Here is a 22,862-nt window from a genome sequence, read left to right as displayed (position 1 = left end):
TCCTCTAGAGTTACTATGGGACTCTTTAATGTTCTTCTAGTTCAGCCCAGTCAGTTTTAGTAGACAATAATGTCTTGGCAGATTATGTTTGGAAGATAATTTAAGCACTGCTCTCTGAGATGGACAAATTTTAAGAAATGTTTTATTATTATTATTATTATGCTTGTAATGCTTTAGATATATTCACAACTTACTTTCCCTGAAAAGTATGTGTTCTTTGTAATATTGAATTTATTCCTTCATAAGAGACTGAAAGGTACATATGTTTTGGCTAATGATTCAAGGAAACTAGAATAGTGTCCCAATTCAACTAAAGAAACTAACTTTAATAATAAGTTATTCATCATATTTGGTAATATGTTGGCATCCAAACATGGATGCATACAGTATTTTGATTCCCAGCAATATTATGAGTTTTACAAATGAGAAAGTAAAAATGTCAAAAATACTATAGTGGGATTTTCCCTCATCTGCACCCGATCTGTTGATGTGACCTGTAACTGGTTTTGTAGATTCTAACCACATGTGGCTGACTTAATGCTTCTGAATTCACTGAAATCAAACAAAAGGGGCTTTACTGTACTCTTAATATCTTTTGTACATTATATTAATGATGCATTAACACTATCCTGCAGATTTCTCACTTAGGTTACATAAATGCATGTCCATATAAAAAGAATCAAATGAGGCACCAGATGGCTCAGTGGTAGAGCAGGTGCACCATGCACAGAAGCTACATATCTTAATGCAGTTGTCCCCGGTTTGATTCCCGGCCCTGAGCTATTTACTGCACGTCTTCCTCTTTTCCCTCTGCCCTTCTTCCAGTGAAGCTAGAGTTGAGTAAAGGCCATGAATGGTGTATCAAGTTAATCAGTAAACTAACAGTTTCAATAGAAACTGAGAAGGTTAAGTCACCATCTCTAGGAACCAGCCTAGTTTTATAGGAGTCCAATTGATCATAAACTACTATGTGTGCAAATAGGTATTTATATGTTCAACAAATAGAAAGACCTGCAAAAGGCCACAATTTATTTGTTCATTTAATAATATCCTGCTGATTAGCATTTGAAAAAAGAGGGATATAAATGGCTTATTTTTCAGTGAAAACACATTAATTTAAATAATTTCTTAACTTGCAATATCTAACTTGTAACCAAGCTGCTGGCTACAGAATATTTTATGCTACTACTTGTATGTCAGCCTCTGACATACAAGTAGTAGACAGCTGCTGAGTGTCATATTTATTTTAAAGTGAAGCTCTGAAACAAATTTTATTGCTCAAGTCAGTAATGTTTTAGCCTGAAGCACTTTATATACACTACTGATTTATAGGACTTACATTAGCAACATAAATTATCATGAAATTATCTTAAATTGATGCTACCCAACAATGGTGTTGAAGTCTATCTTTTTTTTCTTGTTTTAAAGGCAACTCAAGGCCCTCTTATTAAATGCAGAGACTGTTATAATTTATATTTTAACAGTGTGTTAAAGGGTAATTTTATCAATAGATTTAGCTACAACTGTCTCTTTTTAGGACATTCAAGATCTTGATGTTGCCAGAAATGAAAATGAGTTTTACATGCCTGCCTTAGAGGTGGCTAACAGATACATATCTGTTGCTAATCTCTTGTTTATTTAACATGAATTAAATGACCATGCACTTGTGTTGTGGCTGTTTGCTATAGATTTTAACAAAGATTATAGGAAAGGTGTGATTATTAAGTTTTATATATGTTTTGTGGAATCATCATGGATCTGTTTAGTAAGAAGTGGCGACTGCGTTTGCTGAATTTATTTTTGATCGTATTATTTTATCCTTTTGTTTTTGTATGCTTTTTAGAAAAATGTTTCATTTTTATTTTAAATATAAATATTTTGGGAGGTTATTGTACAGCATTTCTGTCACTTATGTGCCTTATAAATAAGGTTGACATTAGTTTATTTAAGCTCTCCTTACATTTGTAAGTGTTTTACAGGCTGTGCTGCAGATGTGTTCATAGTTTTCCATCTTTTTTAGACCAATAAAGCCATTAAACAATTAATCCTATTTCAAAGTACAAAAATCACACACAGGACAGTTTCACACTCCTGATACTGTTTGACTGTCTGGCAGTGAGAGTAATGTGCATGTTTCATAGTAGTCTGTTATTTTCTGTGTCAGAATGTGATCATTCTTTTTAGATGTTTCATTTTAGTGGGCAAATCCACTCTGCCATTTTTACTTATGGCTAAAAGGTTTTCTCTGAACTTCCTGCACCAGTAAGCTGGCTTTATGACGCAGGCTCTGACTTAAATTGCACATAAAGTGAGGAAGTGAGATCAGGTCACAAGGGGTCAAGTGAAGACACCAACCAAAGACAGACGTTAATATAAACCGCAAACTTAACCACAGAGCTCCATCAGAATAGCCCATTGCAATCTGTATGCAATTATTCAACTTTGGGTAATAAATCCATGTGCTATCTACACCGAGTATTTATTTATTCCTTTTATGTGACATGAATAATTAGGCACATATTTTGAAATGTATTATTTGTCATCCATAAAATCAATCATTTATGATAATTGGATTATGTAGTCAGGCTTTCCAAGAGCTGTAAGAGGCTTAACCCCCTTTTGATGAAAAACAGCTCACATTTCTCTAATTTTGAATTGTCTGCATTAGCTCTATTGATTTGACATTTTTTATATGAATTTAGCAGACTTGTGTTTACTATTTAAGCCATACACAACCCTAAAGTCTTTTGAAAAACATGTTTGAAAAACGTCTTCATGTTGTTCTTATGGCTCTCACCTGCTGAACAACCTCCAAACATACCTGCAGGCAATAAACTGATGTTGTGTCTTTTTGGCTCATCTTTATAAGGTTGTCCTTTTAGCTATACCTATTTTTTTCTATACTACTACATCGAGTAAGCAACTTACCATATATTAGTTCTCTTTTTATTGGTTTTTATATTAATCATAAGATTCTTTTCCAGAAATTGAAAGCAGTTTATAATAATGCCGGTCTTCAGTGCCTCCTCATTATCACCAATGCAATTTGCTGGAACTCGTTAATCCTGATGACAATCAGGTCTAAAGGCTTCTAGTGTATTTAGTGTACTTGTTTACTCATGCATGTAATTTTACTCACACATATGAGTAAAATCCCCTGCTGCAGTTAAAAGACTTTATTGAACAAGCCTGTTTCCTCAGACCTTCAAATGTGACATGTGTTTATTGTAGATCTTTATAACCAATCCAGATTTGTTCAGCCCCAAATTTTATGTTTGTTTTATTGGTCATTGCTGTTTATTTCTTTAAAAATGTTTTATGTCACCCATGAAAACTCCTTGATATCCATGATATCAAGAGTCATGGACATAATAACTCTTATCATGGTTATATATTGATAAGAATATAATAATAAGAAATTTTTTTTTTTAAGTTTCACAATACTTGTGAATGTCTTGTGGCAATTCAGACAGCACTGCAAATAGAATGGAATCTATTTGTGCTGCTGTCGAGACAAAAGTTAAAGTAACACTACAGTAGTTTGTGAGAGAGTTAATTGCATTCTGACATCTGAGTTAAGATGTCAGAATTAAGATCGACCAATCCAATTTTTAATAGGCAACTTATAAACTTTTACTTTAACTCTAAAGGTCATGTTTGGTATAGTGTTTTACAGATAACCAAGGGGAAAGTCTACTGCTTTTTTTATTATTATAATTGCCTTTAGCTGCCTGTTTTTCATTAATTCAGATTCAACTGTAACACAATCCATCTAAGCAGGATGTTGTGGTTATTCGGAATACCCTGGCCTTTAAAAAACAAAGTTGTCAACAAGACACTCATATTCATGGTTCACTGGAAAGTGCTAACAGGGCAGATATGCCTCACAGAGGAAATGAAACAATTCATTGAAAAGGGGAAAGAGGTAGCCTACATGTGACAGATCAGACGTGAGATTTGATATGACCAATACTCCTGCAGGAGAACGTAGGATGACGCAGTTAATGGACTGGAGAGCTCCTTCTGTGACAGACTGCTGCATCCTAAGTGCACAAAGAAACATCATAGGCGATCCTTCCTCCTAGGAGCTGTTCTTATTATCCTTAACCATTATTTCACCAGGAAAATCTCATTGAGATTAAAAATCTCTTTTTCAAGAGAATGCTGGCCAAGACTGACAGCAGAATACAGAGTTTACAGAATATTCACAGCAAAACGGAAAGAGTTAACACCGTCATAAATAGTTAAAAGATTCCTCAATTAAAACATCTACAGACTGATAATTCATTTGACTCTATAACTCCTAATCAATAACTGTTTTATTGATCCCTGCATTTCTGTTATTGCATATCTCTGTTATTTGTAGAGTTTTTATTCATCACATCTGTTGTCATTCAGTGCATAAATATACACATGTAGCACATTTTAAATTCCATTCTGATAACTACACAGTATTTTAATGTGATAATCTTGTCGTTGCTACACAATGTATTAGTTTGAAGGTTTTTTTATTTTGTTTGTTTTTAAATATTTATTTTCTTGATCAACCTACATGCCTTAATGCTGCCATTACACCTTCTATTCTATTCTAGAACAAATTAGAAATGGTGAATAGAGGATGTATTTGTTTGATGCTGTGTTGGATTCAAACATTCGTCTAACCAAATAGAAAAGTAGTTAATTTAATATTACTTTCATAACCAGAAAATTATGTGGAGAAAGGTAGAAGAACTGAATCTTGTCGCTCAGCATTGGTTATTTGCTTTCTTTTTCCTATCAGTAAGAAAACAAAACAATGGCAATTCATTTTTGTACTATAATACATTTACGTTAATGCAAGTAAAAATATTTTATCAAACAATCCATAATAGTTTGGTCAACAACAAGAGAAGTTGACAAATGCATCTTCAAATGATGTTAAAGCAGTTACAAATAATCAATCAATCAATCAATCAATCAATCTACTGTAGTTTATTTGCATACTGTTATGCATAGAGACAAACTGTATGTTGGAGGAATAACTGAACTCATTTAGTCTTGGCAAAAAAGTAAATGATTTGTTGGCAGTATTTCCTTTCTAGGAATGCGGAGAATGCATTTTTCACACCTGAGAAAAAGAACAAGTTAACTGTCTTCAAGTAACTAATAAAATAGTGATCTAGCATTTTAAAATGATAATTTGTAATTTTTACTCAGGCTTTTTTCCAATTCAAATTATTCTTCCTTCTATTGTATTGCTTTAATATCATATGATACTTTATAAACTGTGATGGACTGGCGACCTGCCCAGGGTGTTTGCCGCCTCTTGCCCATTGACTGCTGGAGATAGGGACCCGCATCCCTCACAACCTCACTAAAGTTAGTTTCTGTCCTGTCACCACAAATGTGAACATGTCAAATTTTCTACACATACAGGGACTTTTACTTGAACTGTGCAATCTAGGCTGATCAACTAAGCATTTTGGCAACAATCACCCCAGGTGTATCTGGCATGAAACAATGAGGGATTCATGTCGAAAGCACCACATGTCCTCTGTTAATTATGATAGAAGATCTGAGATGATTTGGACTCTTCCAAAGGCCCACAGGTATCTATACCTGGTTATTTAACAGACCGATAACATTTAGTCTGATCTTCACTGATGTTTTAAGAACAGAACATAAAATGGCTCACTATACACTAAGGAACTGCCTAGTGTACAGTACATGATACCTTGTCTTAGCTTGTTGGTAATCAAATATAAAACAGAGAACAAACACTTATTAACAATCATGTCAATGATTAATTGCTTTGTACTACGCATAGTAAATCAGCTAATCACTTGGCAGCAGATCATTATATTTAGACATCTACACATCTAGACAACTTGATGAACTTCAAAGCACTTTGAAATGTCTTGCTGCTGAAATGTGCTATACAAATAAAATCTGATTGATTGATTGATGAAGTTCAAACAAAGCATCATAAGGGTGAAGAAAGGAGATGTAAGTGACTTTGACTGTAATTTGATTGTTGGTACCAGACAGAGTGATCTGAGTAATACTCTGAAATTTTTATGTACAGCCAACTCTCAGGACTGCAGAGAGTAGTCCCAGCAGACACTTCTCTTTTTAAGAAAACTGCAACAAACCTCACTCCCTATCAGCAACCATATGGTAGAATGTGTTGATGTAATGCATAGCTGCATGTGAAGAGGCCCTGTAGAGGGTTAAGAGAAAATATTTTTTATAGTGTACAAGATTTGTTCTGATAAAGACTGTAAGACTTCTTAAGCTGCTCCATTAAGTTTTTTAAACTGATGCCATCAGACAAAAAATCCAACTAATCCAACCAAGATTTCTGTTCTAAGCTGGAAAAATACTGAACTGCTGCTGAGACTATGCATTGTGTGTTACTGCTTTAATTTAATGTTTTATCTGTTTATTATCCATCCATCCATCCATCCATCCATCAACCAATAAGTCATCTTGTAAGCTTATCCCTAGTTAGTCATCTATCCAATGCCATCTTCCTCAACATGCAAAATAGCAAGAAAAAAATTATTTTCAGTTTGCCTCTATTGCTGGTGTCTCGCTGGTTTCCCCTGCACTGTTGGTTTCTTCCCCTGGCATAGCAGCTATGATGTGTCTACATGCACCTCAGAAAATACATAGTTGTGAACCCTGCTGTAAGGTTTGGTATAGACTCACCATTCTGTCTGCCTGGACAGAACACGGTTTAATCTTAACAAAGAAATAGATAAGGTTGTTGAAATTCATTTCATCCATCTTTATAACAATGGAAAAATAAATTACATGGACTACTTGTGAAGGTTTTGCATAAACCAGCCAGAGAGACATTGAAGAAAGTTCAAAATATAATCCTAATTTATTACAAAAAAAATATCCAAAAATGATAAATTGGGCCCAAACTGAGGTCAACATAACAAAGTACAACTCAGGTCGTAACACAACAAACTCAAGCACAAACTGACCTAACAAACAAGACATGAGGGGAACTTAAATAGTGGCTGATCAGACCATTAACACACACTAGGGGGTAATTAAACACACAAAAACCTAACAAATACTGGTCAGAATATTACTAAATCTGTAAATGAAATAAATATCAGAATTTAACTAACTTTCCAAAAGAAGAAACATTAAACAAATGGTAAAATTAAACTAAAGACCAAATTCCCCCTTCCCCTGGTGAACAAATGGAACGGCCCACTGAGGAAGTTTGACAGCCATGTATGGACATCAATCAGCTGGAGCTCATCTCTGATTTTCAGCAACAGGTCCAGAGGAAACTGGTAAGTCAAAAGAAAGAAATTAATTTGTTGCATTTAACAAAATATACAAAGAACTGACACATAAAGTTAACTAAATGGGTGCACAACAAATAGTTAACTAAAGAGTCAGACTAAGGAAAACAAATTTAAAGATAAAAATCTAAACTACTCACTAATCAATATGTAAAGTAATACTAAGGGAGAACAGAAAACCATTACCAATTCTGTCTGTGTGACAGTAGGGACAGCTGTCACACTACTTATTAAATGTGCCTAGACACTTTTATCTACTTTAAAAAGGCAACACTTATTTGGTTTATTCTAATACTTCCATTATTTGTGTCACCAGTCACTTTTTAATAAATACGTATGTATCTCTGAATCCCTCCAGAACCCCCACTGAGTAAATTACTTAAATGTTTTTGGACTGTTATGTGTCTAATCTGTCCAGTGAAGATTATGTCAGTGCAATAAAATGTTTGTTTTATTTTTAAATTCATGTGGAGGGGGATGTGCTGAGCTGTACACAAAACAATTCCACGGAAATTAAACTCGGTTTCAGTTCTCAAAAGATTACATCATCAAAATCTAAATAACTACATCTTTCATGGATCCTTTCAGATCTGAACTTTGATTTTATAATATTACATAAATCTCTATTGCACTTCAATGTACAGCATTTTCAAGATGTCAAAAACCTTTTGTGGCATGAAGCTCATCTTCTACCAATTTACATGCTGGATATGTAAAAACCTCTTAAAATGAGAGAAAACAAAAAATCACAAAGGTGTATTTCTCACCTTGTGTTTTGAAAAGAGAAATGGACAAACACACACATTGTTAAAGGACACTTCTAAGGCTATTCTTAAATAAAAGGTAGGAAAATCCTACATGCAGAGTGAACTTACTGTGTCTATAGTTTTAGAAAAGGGAATTTGCAGCTTCCACCTCTCCTTCCCAACAAGTGCTTCTTTAATCCCCACCTAAACCCTGGCCTTAATTTTAGAAAAAGAAAATAAATAGTGGTTTGGGGCATAATTAAACAGCTACAAAAAAAACCACCTTAATGGTGAGAATCTATTTCCTTATACAAGTACAGTAAATGTAATCTGAGACCTTTCCACCCACACACTGTCTGCAATTCTCTACTTTCTATTTACTGGGCCGATGTGCAAGAAACATGATGACCAGAATATGTTTTAGTAACATTGATTTAATCTTCCTTAGAAATGTTGTGCAAGGTATGTTTCATTTGCAAACAGTTTCCCATTAACTTTCATCCAGGTTTTAAACTGCCCCTTATTTAATATAATACTTAAAGTTCAAATGTCACAGAATTATAATAATTATAATTACAATCGTTATTAATTATTATAATAACATCCCTCTCTGTATTACATTGAGTGCTGGTTTGCATGACCATCTTGAGATTCATCAGCATTTTGTTTAGGACGAATTCTTCCTCTTCTATGACAACTGTAGTGACCCAGGTGAAACTGATAGATTAGATTGATTAATTCTTGCATTTGAAGTATTGTGTGACTCTAGGCAGTCAGCAAAATGACTTTATCTGCTATTCCCTACAAGATGTTCCCTAAAACATCTTGTTGTTTTGAACCTGCATATATGTCGGTGAAGCGAAATTCCTTATTCATTTATGACAAATTGCATAATCTAAAAGAGAAAAGGCTTCAAAATAGCAGAAGAAAATGGGATTCCGATGTTTTTACATTATCAGGCTGTTGGACGTATCAGGAATACTGTTACTCTCCAACAGGGAGTGCTGGAGTGAGTTTTCATTCATGGAAAATCCCTGGAATTCCTTATTTCTTCATTCTGATGCTTCCGGAAAACAAAGTAGTGCTGAAAAGCTCATGTGACTTCTTGTGGGAAGTCTGTCAGCAGGAACTCTCCCGTAGGAGAGTGACTACTCATCCCAAGGCAATCCCCTTCTGCTAACAAGCCTTTGCCTCCTTAGTCCAACAGGAAATTTGGAGTAGTAAAGAAAACTCTAAGATGGGTCAATAAGATTCCTACAGAGCTAAATATGGGGGACCAAACTTAAACATAAGTACCCCTTAACAAAATGTGGTGGAGGAACCTTAAGCTGTATAAAAGACAGAATTAAGTTCTTAAATGACAGAAATAAGCAAAGAACATGACGTGAATGTGAAACTCTGTGGTTCATGACAGATAAGGCAGCTATGGAGGATCTAGCATTTCTGTTCAACCACTGAGGTAAATGTCAAAGGCAGACCAGTCTGGCGGTAAAGGCAAAAGTTCAGGGAATCCATCACACAATTACACACTGTTTCACGCACACACACCCGCACACCCCCACACACACATGCACACACACAATCACACATCCCTAATGTTTAAGGATTTACCATCAACTGGAAGAATCCCCTTCACTTTCTGGAAGCATAAAGCAAGTGAAAGTTATATATCTAGTCTTATAATAAATACACTGACAAGGGTTGAGATGTAATTGCCTTGTAAATCTTCTTGAACGTTTTCAAGTTTTTTGTGGTACCATCACAAACCTTATTGCATTGCGTGTTAGGATTATCAGGAAGAATTATGAAGCAAGAGGGAAATAATACATGGGAAGTTGTTTTTTTTTTTTTTAAAGCAAATTAAGTGTAATAAAAGCAAGCATTTGTATTCTACTCTCTGGAATCAGAACTTTGCAGAATCCCAGTTGTAACTATTTATGTAATTTTAAAAATAAAAACAATGTTTTGACCACATTTCTGTGCAAAATAGATTAAGCTCAAACAGATTTCATTGGTAACATCTGAAAAATACTAATTATTTTTTTATTCTAGTTTCAGATTCTCAATTTGATTTAGGCCTGAACTTTGACTGATCTGTTCTGATGCATGAAATTTTTGTTTTTAATTTAAATCCTGTCATAGTAGCTCAGGCTGATTGTTAAATATTACTGTCTTGTTGAATGGTGAATCATCACCTCCGTTTTATTGGTTCAGACCATCTTATGTAACACTGTGCTGCACTATATTTAACTTAAATAGTTTTAAAGTCAACAGACTATCCCACCTGAGCTCTGGATATTTATAGCTCATCCAGCATTATAATGAACCTCCCGCCTGCTTTTCTGATATATTGTCTTTCTTCTTTGCTGGTTTCTCAGTTTAGATGGTGGGTCTCCATTAGAACTGTACTCTTTCTGCGTTCAGATACCGCTGCTGTTTCTTAATGCTCTCTAACAAACCTCTAGGCTTCACAGAACAGCTAAACTTAAATTACATAAAGGTGAAATAACTGTTGGAGCAAGGTGACATTTGAAAAAAAAAAATGCAATGAATTTTATTTAAGGTTATTAGAGTAAATATAAATGCATGCCACAGTTTTCATGTCTTTATTCATAAAACAATGCAATAATCATGTTTTGCTTTTTCAGTCTGCGCAGTCTGATAAAGGGTTATTTTAACTACCTTTCCCACTTCAGTGAACTCTGTAGCAATTGAAGCAGATACAGATATTGAGATATACTTTATTCTAATAACCACATTTTTTGGAAATATAACTAATTTCATCTAGAGAAACTGGTTAATTGTCACATTTCTAACTAAATCAGCGCTCTCTCTGAACCTTTCCAAAAGCGTGCCTTTCCAACATGCACGTGCCGGTGTTACTACAGCAACAAAAAGGAAACAAACTCAGGTTATGACTCCACCCTCAGCATAAAACGGAGGGGAAGCGTTAGTCTTCGCAGACAGTACGCGCGCAGCGAACAAGACAAGACAGAATCATGGTAAGTCTATCTCCTGTCCTCTGAAATGAGAGCAACTTTTATTCATTTTGAATCTCACAAAGTGTGTTGTTTAGTGATAAGGACTATTACTTCCTGCGGTGTAAGATAGGAAGTCAGTAACATGAAGTTCTTTGTAAACAAATACGTCATGCCAGACTGGCCGCAGTTGCTTTCAGCAGTGCTGTTTATATCAAGTCTGTTAGAAATGCATTTTGTGCCTGTGATTCAATCGCCTACTTCCTTATATAAAGTGCAGTTTTTATGGTCGACAGATTTTCTGTACTAGAATGATTTGCTTTAAAATGAAGATGGAAGAAAACGGTGTCTTATCTCTTCCGGTGTGCGTATCTGTGTGTGTTGCTGATGAATTAAGCTTTATTTGCTCAACATGAGAGAACAAACTAATGATCTATTCCTGTAGATTCTGTTCTTTATAACCACCAGAGTCACTAAATTAAACTTGTTGCTGCTCTGTTTACATTTATCTAGAAATGCTTGACTGCCTCTTAAAAGTACATAAAACCTTTGTTGACTAAACTGAATTAGTTGAGTGGGATTGATTCAGTTTCAGGATCAATCCCGAAAGCCTGTTTTGCTGAAGCAGTTGAACAAGATGAACTGCACCATGTGGAAATTCCCAGACAGTTTCATTGTGATGTCATCACTTTGTAATGAGAAAAACCAGAAGTCATAAACAAATTCTCTTACATAATAGATTAATTAGCCCTAATCTTTTTTAGGGATCACTACTATCAGATGTCGCAACTTTAAAACCATGATAGATGATGTACTGTATAATCATATTGCTTCATTCTTAAAATTTATGTTAGTTTCATACTTTATGTTAGTTTGTTCACTCTTTTAAATTCTAATCTTTATCCTCTGATTAAACATTTATATAAGTAATCTCTTACATGAGGAGAAAGTTTTCTTTAATAGAGAATAAGGAGTTAGACTAGAGCATGTTAGTTATGACCCCTGTACAATTCTAAAATTTTCAACCTGCATATTTTCAGATTATTGGTAATAACAAAAACTGCTTTATGAAACTGGATGTCAGATATGAACTGATCAAGTCCCTTTCTTTGCTTTACTGACGTTCACATTCCACAAAAGCTAAAATAGCACACTGGAAATTGAAAAATGATACTAAGGAATTTCAGAGCAAGTTAATGTTTGATGCACATTCCTCAAACAACATTAGGTAAAATTACAACATTAAATAAGACAAAATGCCATAACAGTGAAAACACATTGAGACCAAGCAGTTAGTGTTGGACTCAGAGTTATTCCATCCATTTTATTCATTTGGATGCTTAATAGGTTTGTTGTTTCGCTAACTATAGTTATGTGAGTTTAATAATAAGTTTAACTCTACAGAGTTAGATTACTCAGCATACCCAGTTAGTTTTCCAATACAAAGAAATGAACTGGCCACTGTCCGGTTGAAAAAAAAAAAGTTTTCTATCGTAATTAAGCATAATAATTCTGAAAATAGCAAAATAATTGGTTCATTACCAACTCCGCTGTACCCGCTGTATGAGAGGAACTCTCTCATCTCCTCCATCACTCATTCAGTATCCTCCCAACATGCATGTGACACAAAGTTCCACTGACCAGGAAAGCAACACATACAAAAAAAATATTCCAATCGCAATTACAGCTCTCAACATCAGAGTAATATGATTAGGCTTATGTTGTAGCATAAATCTGACCATAACCTACATCTTATTTCACCCCTTAATAGAGAAGTCTGATCAAGTTTTGTAATTCAAAATGACAATCTCTGGAATATGTTGCAAGTCATTTTTTATTGTAACGTATAAACTGCTTAGATTTGTTGAAACAATGCTCGGTTGAAATTTCCCAACTTCTTATCCAGTAAGCATTTAGGTTAAAGAAGTCTCCCAATAGTTTGTATTGTATGTTAAAACATGTATACTTTGACCTCCTTTAAGTAAAAGAAATGTAACAGGTGTGTTATTACAAAGGCCATCACATCTTAGGTATTTCAGTGTTTCATTTTCCCTTTTTAAGTTGTCACCTCTTTACGGATATGGCATATACTACATGCCATAAGCCACAAGTCTCATATGGTTTTACTGAGAACGTCTCTAAGCAATGCCAAGTAATGCACCAGGTATTTTTCGCTAACCACAACAAAATGAAACCAACCTCTGAAACAAACTGTTTTCTCTAGACATAAAACCCGTGTAAAAAGATTTTTTAGTTGTGTGAATCACTAACCAAACCTTATAAAGAGTGTAATCAGAAACCGAGAGCACAAAGGCAACAGCTCACTGATACAATTTGGAAAGAAACTAAAGTGTTCATGATAGCCAGGCTGACCTAGACACAGTGTATTGGAATTAAATTAGACAACTACCATGGTAAAATTAGGTAAATAATATCACCTGTTGTTCATATATATTGCTATCACATTCCAGTTAGTATCAATTATACCAATACTAAACTTATTGTGTGCGGTCCACCCAGTAATTGTCTAGCACCTGGGAATTCCCTCTTATCTTGGTTTCTGCTAAAAGGCGAGGAGCTCGTCCTTGCATTGTTATACTGGGTGTAGTTGCTGTTTTGAAGCATTTGGAGCAGAGTGGTTAGACAAAGATTTGTTCTCAATACATGTCAGAGGCAGCAACTGATATCAACTTTATCTTCATTTGTCCTGCTTCAAGTTTTCATAATCTAAACCCTAAATAACCAAGAGGTAACTTTCTGCTTGGGAATTTCCTGAGTTAAAGTGTCTAACAGGAAAATGGTGGAGAAAAAAATTTATTTCTCTTCAACGGTTTAACATTCTAGCTCTACTGAAAGTTTATTAAGTAACCACAGGCTTAATCAAACGACTGTTTCTCCTTCAGAGAAGCAAGATGCAAAAATAGACAATTTGGTATGAAAATATTAAATAGTCATTGAAGGTACAGTACCTTGTCCACAATTTAAGTATTTCCAGTAATACTGCCTTTGCACTTTCATACAAAGTCTGTCTGTACTCCAGGGACTTCCCTTTGGGTGTTTGTTTGCAGAAGACATGCTGGCCTGTGCTCAGCTAAGACAAAAAAAAAAAAAAATCCCAGAATTCCCCACATAAGAATCATCAGGGATAAGTCATACATTTCAGATAAATTGTTTTTTTATATACATTTGTGTTACTATCTAATCTAATTAAACACTGTATAGATGTACCTAAAAAAATCCCAACATTTACTCTTCTATTATTTCAAGTAATTGTAATTTGTAAAAGCTCATAGATAAACACAACCTGTTTATTTCTAACTAGATTTAGCTTGTCCTGTTTCAGTGCTTGTAACCAGTAGATAATCCATCGTCCTGCGGTGTTAACTTGTGTTTTTGTTTCAACAGGCATCAAGGATTTGGCAAACTCTTCTGTAAGTCATCCTCACATTCCACCAAAATGTCACTGTGATTACGTAATTTCGGCCACAGATAATTGCTCAGTGATCATAAATAATATGACATCTGGTGTAACACTTTTGATGGCTATTTGTCATCGCAGAAGTGAGAGTTCCTGGAAAATGAAAGCATAAACACAGTGCTGATTTACAGCAAACGTAAACTCTGATCAGAAAACCATTACAAATATTTAAATAAAATTTTCCTATGACGTCAGTTCATGTGAAAATATGTAAAGTCTTGTAGATGTGCTGAGGTGATAAAACATTAGAATTATTAAGTTCAGTAATATTTTTTTTTGATTAGCACAATATTTTTGTAGTAATTTTAGTTTGCTTGGAATCTAATAATACAGTACATTTGTCATCTAATTGGTGGACTACTATCTGTTGTTAAGGTGTTTCAAGCACTAGTGTGCTGATTTCATCTAACTTTTTAACCAAGCACAAAATTATTTATACCCTGGGTGTATTCAGATTTAAAGTATATTTTTTAATTTACCACATATCTTCAGGTTTGAAGCATTATGAACATGTTGAAGTGGGTCAACCAGAGTCCTGACTTGAATCAAATAGAGAATATGTGCAGGTATAGATTAGTGTTTTGGCAGGGAGGCTGTAATGTGAATAAATGTTGTTCCATTTTATTATTGGAAAAAGTATTTTAAAAAGTTTTTGTATGAGAATACATTTCCAACTGGCCTGTTAAAATTAAATCCACACCATTTGCTAGTAATAATAACCCAATTAATAAACACATAAATAGACATCAATACAAATAAGTCCAAAAATGAATTGTTGTTAATGAATGAGAATAATAATCAGAATAAGAACTGAACACACAAAGAAAAGCTTTGTTAGAAGTTGTGAAAAGCCAAGAAAAACCTGTTGTGTAAGTTAAATCAGCTGGTTAAACTCGAACTACTGCCCAATAAAAAGCTTTTTTATTACCAAGATATAACACAACAGGCATGTCATCATGGAAAAAGGTTATACATCTCTCAATGCCTTTTCAACTTTAATAGAAATACTGATAGATTGTTCAAACACAGGCCATTGAAAATTATTTTTATGGGAAACCTTATAAAATTAATTTGTGATACTGAGTCATAATATTACATGCAACAAAAAATCCCCAAATGTCCCAAGGGTGAGAATACAGTGATTTTAAATATTCATGCATTACTATTCTGATGTTTTTGTCTCATGCCTCACCGACTGTGACTTAGCATTTTTACCTTTAGTGAAACAATCTGAAACCTCTAAGAATATGACTCACTGCTTCTATTTGTATGAATGTGCGTTTGCAAAACGGGGAGGATTTTTATGTGTAATATGGCTGTGATTCTTTTTGTTACCTTTTGATGTTTACAATGTTTTAATACATATATCTATTTTCTGTATATACCTAGAGAACCAGGGCTGCTTCTTCTGCTTCATCTAGCTGTAAATATAATCGGACTCAGATCAGCTGATGTTGGTGAGTATTCTAATTAATCTCAAGAATATCTAAATTTTTTATTCAGGACATCTAAATAAATGTGGCTTGTTAGTTTAAAATGACTAGATTACATGTTAATCAATAAATAAAGAGCTGTCCAAAATTGTTGAAAAGGGGTTATCATTTTAAAGACATATGTTGAATAGTTTTTTCCAAAATAAAAATGGAAATGGAAAACTAATTAGACACAGTCATGGTGCTTCGGTTAAAGAATTTCATAAGGTAACATAAAAGCAACCTTTATTTTTCATCAGTAGGGAAATTCAGGTGTGCCAGCGAAATAGTGACAGGCAAGTTGGAGCATGTAGATTTGTAAAAAGGGAAAATATTAAAACAGAAAGTAAAGACATGGTGCAGAAGTGAGGTCCTATGGAGTTAATGAGTAAATATCCTACCTGCAGTAGGTAACTATTTGCATTTTTGTTCACTATAATTTAGTCAAGAAGAAGCCGAAGTTTAGAGTGCTAGACTTCAATGTTTCTTTTTTAAACTGAAGTCTCAATACTAAACTGGTTTTGCAAACACACTGTGGTGAGCATGTTTTAACTGTCTTAAAGAGAAAAAAGCATTATGTTTTTTATCCAAAATGGCTCTTGCACTTTCATTCAAGCGTAGTTTTTTTCAAAAGCAAAGTATAGACCTCTTGTAACCAGGTTGCTATGTATTGCAATTTTTTTTGCCCAGGTCCCTCTTGAAAATGAGATCTAGATCTCAACGAGGTTTACCTGGTTAAATAAAGGAACACACATATATATATGACAGCTAATGACACAAAGTTAGCTCATAACACTATCAATTTCCCATTCAGGAAGCTTTAGCTTCTAAAACACTTTTTTGGGACACTGCCTGGGCAGGAATTTTCCAAAAAGAAAAAAACCCCAAAAAACTTAAGAGCAACTGAGATTAATCCAATTAATCATCAAAACTTTTAACAAAATGTCCCACACCCACACAAAACCTTAATGAAGAAGGGCTTACTCACAAGAGAATGCTTTTTATTGTTCAACATTTTTTGATAATTTTTTATATGCAGACGTTTTATGACATTTCTTTTTTATAATTTTCTTTTTTGTTTGTTTCATTTTTCAGGACATTCTCCTGCAATTGTGTATCATGGGGTGGTTGGAGGAAATGTCACCTTCTACTGTCCTGTAGCACAAAAATCGCCACTGCAGTTTCTGTACTTCCAAAAAGTTGTTGCTGGAGACCCCATTTTCTGTAATGGATATCATAGTTCAAAGCCTCTTCCAACACCACTTCCAAACACAGAAATGGATCAAAACTACACAATGATGCACATCAGTGGACTAAACCTATCTGACAGTGGGGACTACTATTGTTATTATATGCATAAAGATGCTGCAAGTGGAGATCCCGTCAAGATCCATATGTATCTTAATGTCACAGGTAGGCAAGTTTTTAACATTAATGTCTGTCTCACTGTTGCTTATTTTATGTAAGTATGTTTCATTCTTGATGGTGGGGGATAAACCTGGAAATATCAAACCAAACGCTGGAGGTGAGCTGTCAGGATAGGTGAACTGTTATCTACAGACCCCTAGAACAATGGTTGAGCCTTTATTTTACTGTCTATTCTTTAGAAAGGTATAGGGATGTTTTGAGGAGTAGGGAATGTGTTTTAAGTGAGAAATGAGGATTGTCTGTTGTAAAGAGGACTTTCTTTTCCTTTCATTTTCTCTTCTTTTAATTTTTTTCTTTGAATGCAAACTCTATGAAATGTTTCACATAAAAACATGAACCAGTGTTTCCAGTTTTTGATTTTGTGACATTTCATCCTCATAATTAATGTATATTTATGATTATAATAAATCGAAAGCTGTAGTTTAATTTGTTTGTCAACCTCACGTTTTATCATCTGCCATTCTTGCAGCTTTCTTCAGTAAGCCAGAAATCACAGTCAAATGTAAAGAAGAAAGTGGCATCCCATCCGAATGTAATGTGACATGTCACTCACACAATGGGTTACCAGGAAAACAGATGAAGTGGAACGTTACTGGAAATATCAACAGGGAAATGTTGAAGATTCTCTCTAACGATGAAAGTCCTCCCAGAGAAGAGTTGGTTAGCATCTCCAGCACTGCAAATTTCAACTGCTCTGTTGATGAAGTGAAGGTATCCTGCTCCGTGGACCGGTTCACCTCAGAGACCGTCTCAGTGTGTAAGTCCTCAATTGAAACAAGATAGTGAGATATTTTCTCTACACTGTCTTCCACTTTTAGTCACTTGGCAAGTTTTAGGAAGTGAGTAACCAATGAAAATTCCTCTGTACATTTATTTACTTTTTATGGGATATGTGTGGGAGGTTTTTGCACAATCTTACTGGAAAAGTGTCTTCTTTTGGACTGAGAGCAGGTAGTTTGACTGTCTCAGCAGTCAAACAACCTTCGTACAGATTTATGTTGGAGAATTCTAAATAGATGCAACACAGAATGTTTCTGCTTTCAAGACAAAAACTAAAACCAGGCATATTTCCCCACTAAATGTATGGCACAAATGCAACCCTACCAAGACAAAACTGTTTACGTAAGAGTAGGAAAAACAATAGTCAGCCACTATGAGAATGAGCCTAACTCAGGACATCCCATAGGATAAAATGATGGGATGGAGGTTCACCCTCAAACAGGACAAAAACTCTTAAAGTGGATACAATGGAATTGTTTAGATTAAATATACTCATATGATTGAATGGGTTAGCCAAAAATATGACGTAAATTCAGTCAAAAATCCAATCATCAATTTCTTGATAGATGCAACAGACAACCTTTAAACAATCTGACTGAGTTTTAGCTGTTTTGTAGAAATAAGACTCAAGATAAGTTGTTAGAGACAGACCTAAAAAAAAGCCTTACAGCTGTAAATGCAGTGAAAGGGGATGATACAAAGTGTTGACTTGAGGGTAATGAATGCAAATGGTTACTCTACTTACTCAGGATATTATTGTGTTTATTTGTCTAAGTGATGCTTTCTTTCGATTTGAGCTTCAAGATTATACATTGCTTTTTGTTGCTCAATCATAAAATCGCAAAGAAATAATTTTACTTATTTGAGTGTCTCATGACAAAGTGTGAAACAATTGAAGTGTACGAAATTTTGGAAGGAACTTAAAAGAGCTAAAATATGTGTCTAACATGCTGAATAATTACAATAAATGCATTAATATACTTAAGTTTCAGATTACACTTATTATTTTATTGCAATATGTTGGTCAGCAGATATTGAAGCTTATATTGATTAACTGAGTATGATCTGTTATAATGACACAATGTCAAGGCTCTACTGTTTTTCTGGACTATGTGCACACATTCCTGCGGTGGTCAGCTCGACTGAATCAGATATAATGCGGTTTCAAGTTCTGCTACAAAATCTCTGAAATAACTCATAATTAGGAAGTATGAGTCATAAAACCGAAACTGTTAAATGTATCTAAAATCATTAGTTATGCAAGCAGGCGGTGCAGTAATATTCCAGAAAAACTGTTTGTTTGCGGCTTAACGTGTGGCTTAAATCTATATAATTGCGAATAATCAGAATTTTCTGTCTGATCTCCGAAAGATATCTTTTGCATTTTATTAAAGTTTGGTTGAGTTTAAACTGCTGATTTGTTTTTTGATCTCTCAGATCACAAACCTGGGGGAACATATGCCTCCATCTTTAAAAATAGATATAAATGATTAGCTACACGGTTTCCCCTAAAGGATCTTCTTAAAGGATCTTCTTTATACAAGCCTAGTGTGGGTCATGATTAGATCTTGTTTTAGTTCAGTATGGACAGTTTCAGTTGGGTTTTTCAGAGAATTGAACCTGCTGTTCAGTGTTGACAAAACCATTAGTGAATATAAAAGTGTATCAGACCAGTAGCTGTAGAAATACACCACAGTGAACCCCAACAATTTACTCATCCTTTATTTCCTAAGCTTTTGAGCACTGACTTCCTCAGCTGAGATTAAAATGTGTGTCCCCATTATTTTGTAATAACTCCCTACACTTGGGTTTTGAAGCAGAACATATTTTACATAAAAACTCCACACTTGGAATGTTTTTCTCTTTTTGTGGAAGCTGACTAATTGGCCAAAAAAGATAATAATAATATTTTTTTTGGCCAATGCAAGTCTGGAATAAAAGTTCCAGACTTGCACATAAAATGACTTTTCAAAACACATTTCAGACTCTAATGTTATTATTTTTTTTTTTCTGAAGGTTCTTCTAAGGTCCCTCCCGACCCATCTTACAAATTCAGTTGTGCTGTGATAGTTGCAACTGTTATTTGTTCGCTTTTGGCGTTTGGCCTGTTTTTGTTTTGCTGGTTGAAGAACAGAACAACAGGTACTGACAAAGGTATTTCTCATGAAATCTTGAAAGTTTAACACATATTTGCACATACTCCTCTTTGATCCACTATAATATCCAAAAAGGAAACTCATTGTCTGTTCTACTGTTTTGTTTTTTTTTTCCTAGGGCCAGTAGAACAACACGTTGTAGAGTGAGTATTGGTTTATTTGAATACACCCATAATACAATTATTTGGTCATATAAAACAATTGTACCAAAGTAGACATACTGATGACAAAAAGCTTATGACATTATTTGCAACATGACCTGTCTACTAGCACAGGATGGGAATCACTGACAATGTTTACTAATGTTTGTTTGTTTGTTTCCTTCCTTTTCTTTCTGTTGTATTTTCTATCATCCAGGGAGGTCATAGTTCTAAATAATATAAGAGAAGAGCCAATGGGATCATGAATATCTACAAGAACATTTGAACTGCAGCTCAAATGTCCTGGAATATGGGACCTAAGCTATTTATCAGTCAAATGCACATGTGACTTAAAGACGGTGCATGAATGCCCACTGAGCCTTTCACTCACCAGGGAGTGACGGTATGCTCTCAGAGCAGAAGGAAGTATTTACATTTAACTGGTGAAATTGTGCGTCATCAAACAAAAGTGGTTAACTTTCCAAAGAAATGACATTTCCGATGGGGCGTGGTTCATTGTGTTCTCAGCACACAGTGCAAAAGATCGTCGAATGGAAACCTCTACCAAAGACGAGAAGTAAAACTAAACCTCATGAAGACTCTTTTGTTGCACTGAGTTTTGCTGGAATGACTGCTCTACATTCACATTTGCAGATCTGGTTTTGAATGTACTGATGTCTCAAGACTCTTAAGTGAGTCATTTTGTACTATTATAAATCATTCTACAAAAAGAAAAAAAAATGTTTTTATTTATAAAAAGGGTGTGCTTGTACCAGCAAAACTAGTAGCCTGGAGGAACTGTTCACGGCTTGATGTCAGTATTTTGTTTGCACAGTTATGTGCACTGTGACGTTATGGTGCCAGTTCCAGTAAAGTGCAATATTTATAGAATAAGAACTTTTTTCTTTTTAAATAAACTTTAAGATTTTCTTGGCTTCCCGTTTTCATGTAAAAGAAAGTAACCATATATGTTGGACTATCATGAGATGTTTTAAGTTATTGTGTCTCTCTTTTTTATGATATACAATATAATGTTTACTCTGTTTACACAGTTTAGGGAGAGGAGCTGTCTGGTTTCCCCCTGTGCTCTGAATTACCAGACAGCTTCAAAAAGCTGCTTTCATTTCCCTAAAATGTGCATCACAGTTCTCTTCAGGGACACTTCTGTTTTTTTGTTGTTTTTTTCTACGTGATGAGATTTTTTTATATTGACATTGTAAGAAAACAAATAAACTATGTATTTAAATTTGAATGATGCTGGGGAAACAAATGTACCTCGTCTGCATATGTCTGTATTTAAATCATTTTGAATTTTGAGAGAAAGGTTGTGCACACTGTTCTGACACTAAAGAGGTTACTGTGGTGCCACAAAAAAAAAAAATTCAGTGAGATTTTATGTAACCAAATTAGACACTTTAGTGCATAACTGAAGCATAATGAACACATTACATCGTTAAAAAGCAAATAAAAATGTGCAGAGTGCAAGTATTATATAGTCAGCTTTTCAGAGAACCAACATCATCACGAACACGGAACGCAGCAGATAGGCTTGGGAAAAAGCTGCAGAGCAGTTTTAAAGTAGGGTCGGGTCATTAAACAATTTCCAAATTTAATTGTCCACTGCTCAGTCTATCATATGAAAATGTAAAAAAAGTAAAATGCAAAAATAATGCCATGGCCACAAACTTGCCATGACATTATTGTCTGCCCAATCTGACTGGCTGGACAAGGAGAGTAACAGTCAGAGAAGCAGGCAAATGGTCCATGCTGACCTTGGAAGAGCTGCAGGGATTTACTCCTCAGCTGGATATGTAAACAGAACAAGCAATTATTAACCTCAAAATTGTTAAGGACGAAAAAGTGGCCAACTTATTGAAAGTGGTAAACTTATACGGCACATGATCTACTAATCTTCCCCTTATGGACGATTGACTAAAGAGAAGCCATTTTTGAAAGATCACAGACATACACACACGCACACAAAAAAAATCCTGCATACAATTGTGCCTTTTTCCATAGAAAACATGCAGAAGAAGGTGCAGATGACACCAAAGTTAAGCTCATGGTCTGGATGTAAAATGCTATGACAAGTGAAACCAAACATTGAAAATGTCCCTTAATGCCTACTCTGAAACATTGTGTAATGCTTTTTTCTGTCAGGGAAAGGGAAATGAAACAGAGATAGATGGAGCTAAAGGCAGGACAATGCTAAATTCCTATGACAATGCTAAAAAGAAATTGCAGCTCTGCAAATTTTTTTTAGTATTGTCTAAAAAAATAGGCTACAGACGACTTGAGGAAACTTGATTATTTCAGAACAGAAATGCAGTCAGACGTTGTCAAAAAAGCAGACAGGAAACACAAGCGGGGTTAATCT

At 34.7% G+C, this 22,862-nt stretch overlaps 1 protein-coding gene across 2 annotated transcripts; it reads left to right on the top strand.

The window, feature by feature from the left end:
- Nucleotides 1-10,966: 10,966 nt before the first annotated feature.
- On the top strand, nt 10,967-21,973 carry LOC114133625 (uncharacterized). 2 transcript variants are annotated; one of them, XM_027999674.1, is made up of 8 exons: nt 10,967-11,055; nt 14,437-14,462; nt 15,899-15,966; nt 17,077-17,394; nt 17,879-18,166; nt 20,206-20,331; nt 20,464-20,488; nt 20,703-21,973. In XM_027999674.1, exons 1-8 carry the CDS (start codon nt 11,053-11,055, stop codon nt 20,749-20,751), a joined length of 903 nt encoding a protein of 300 aa, XP_027855475.1. In that variant the 5' UTR covers nt 10,967-11,052; the 3' UTR covers nt 20,752-21,973. The 2 variants fall into 2 exon arrangements, with proteins under 2 accessions (XP_027855475.1, XP_027855474.1); XM_027999673.1 differs by having other exon boundaries at nt 20,206-20,343.
- Nucleotides 21,974-22,862: the final 889 nt, after the last annotated feature.

Source organism: Xiphophorus couchianus, chromosome 18 (genome assembly GCF_001444195.1).
Source record: "Xiphophorus couchianus chromosome 18, X_couchianus-1.0, whole genome shotgun sequence".
NCBI classification, from domain to species: domain Eukaryota; kingdom Metazoa; phylum Chordata; class Actinopteri; order Cyprinodontiformes; family Poeciliidae; genus Xiphophorus; species Xiphophorus couchianus.
The sequence above is the reverse complement of the archived record's forward strand: the minus strand, read 5'-3'. Positions and strand labels throughout refer to the sequence as shown.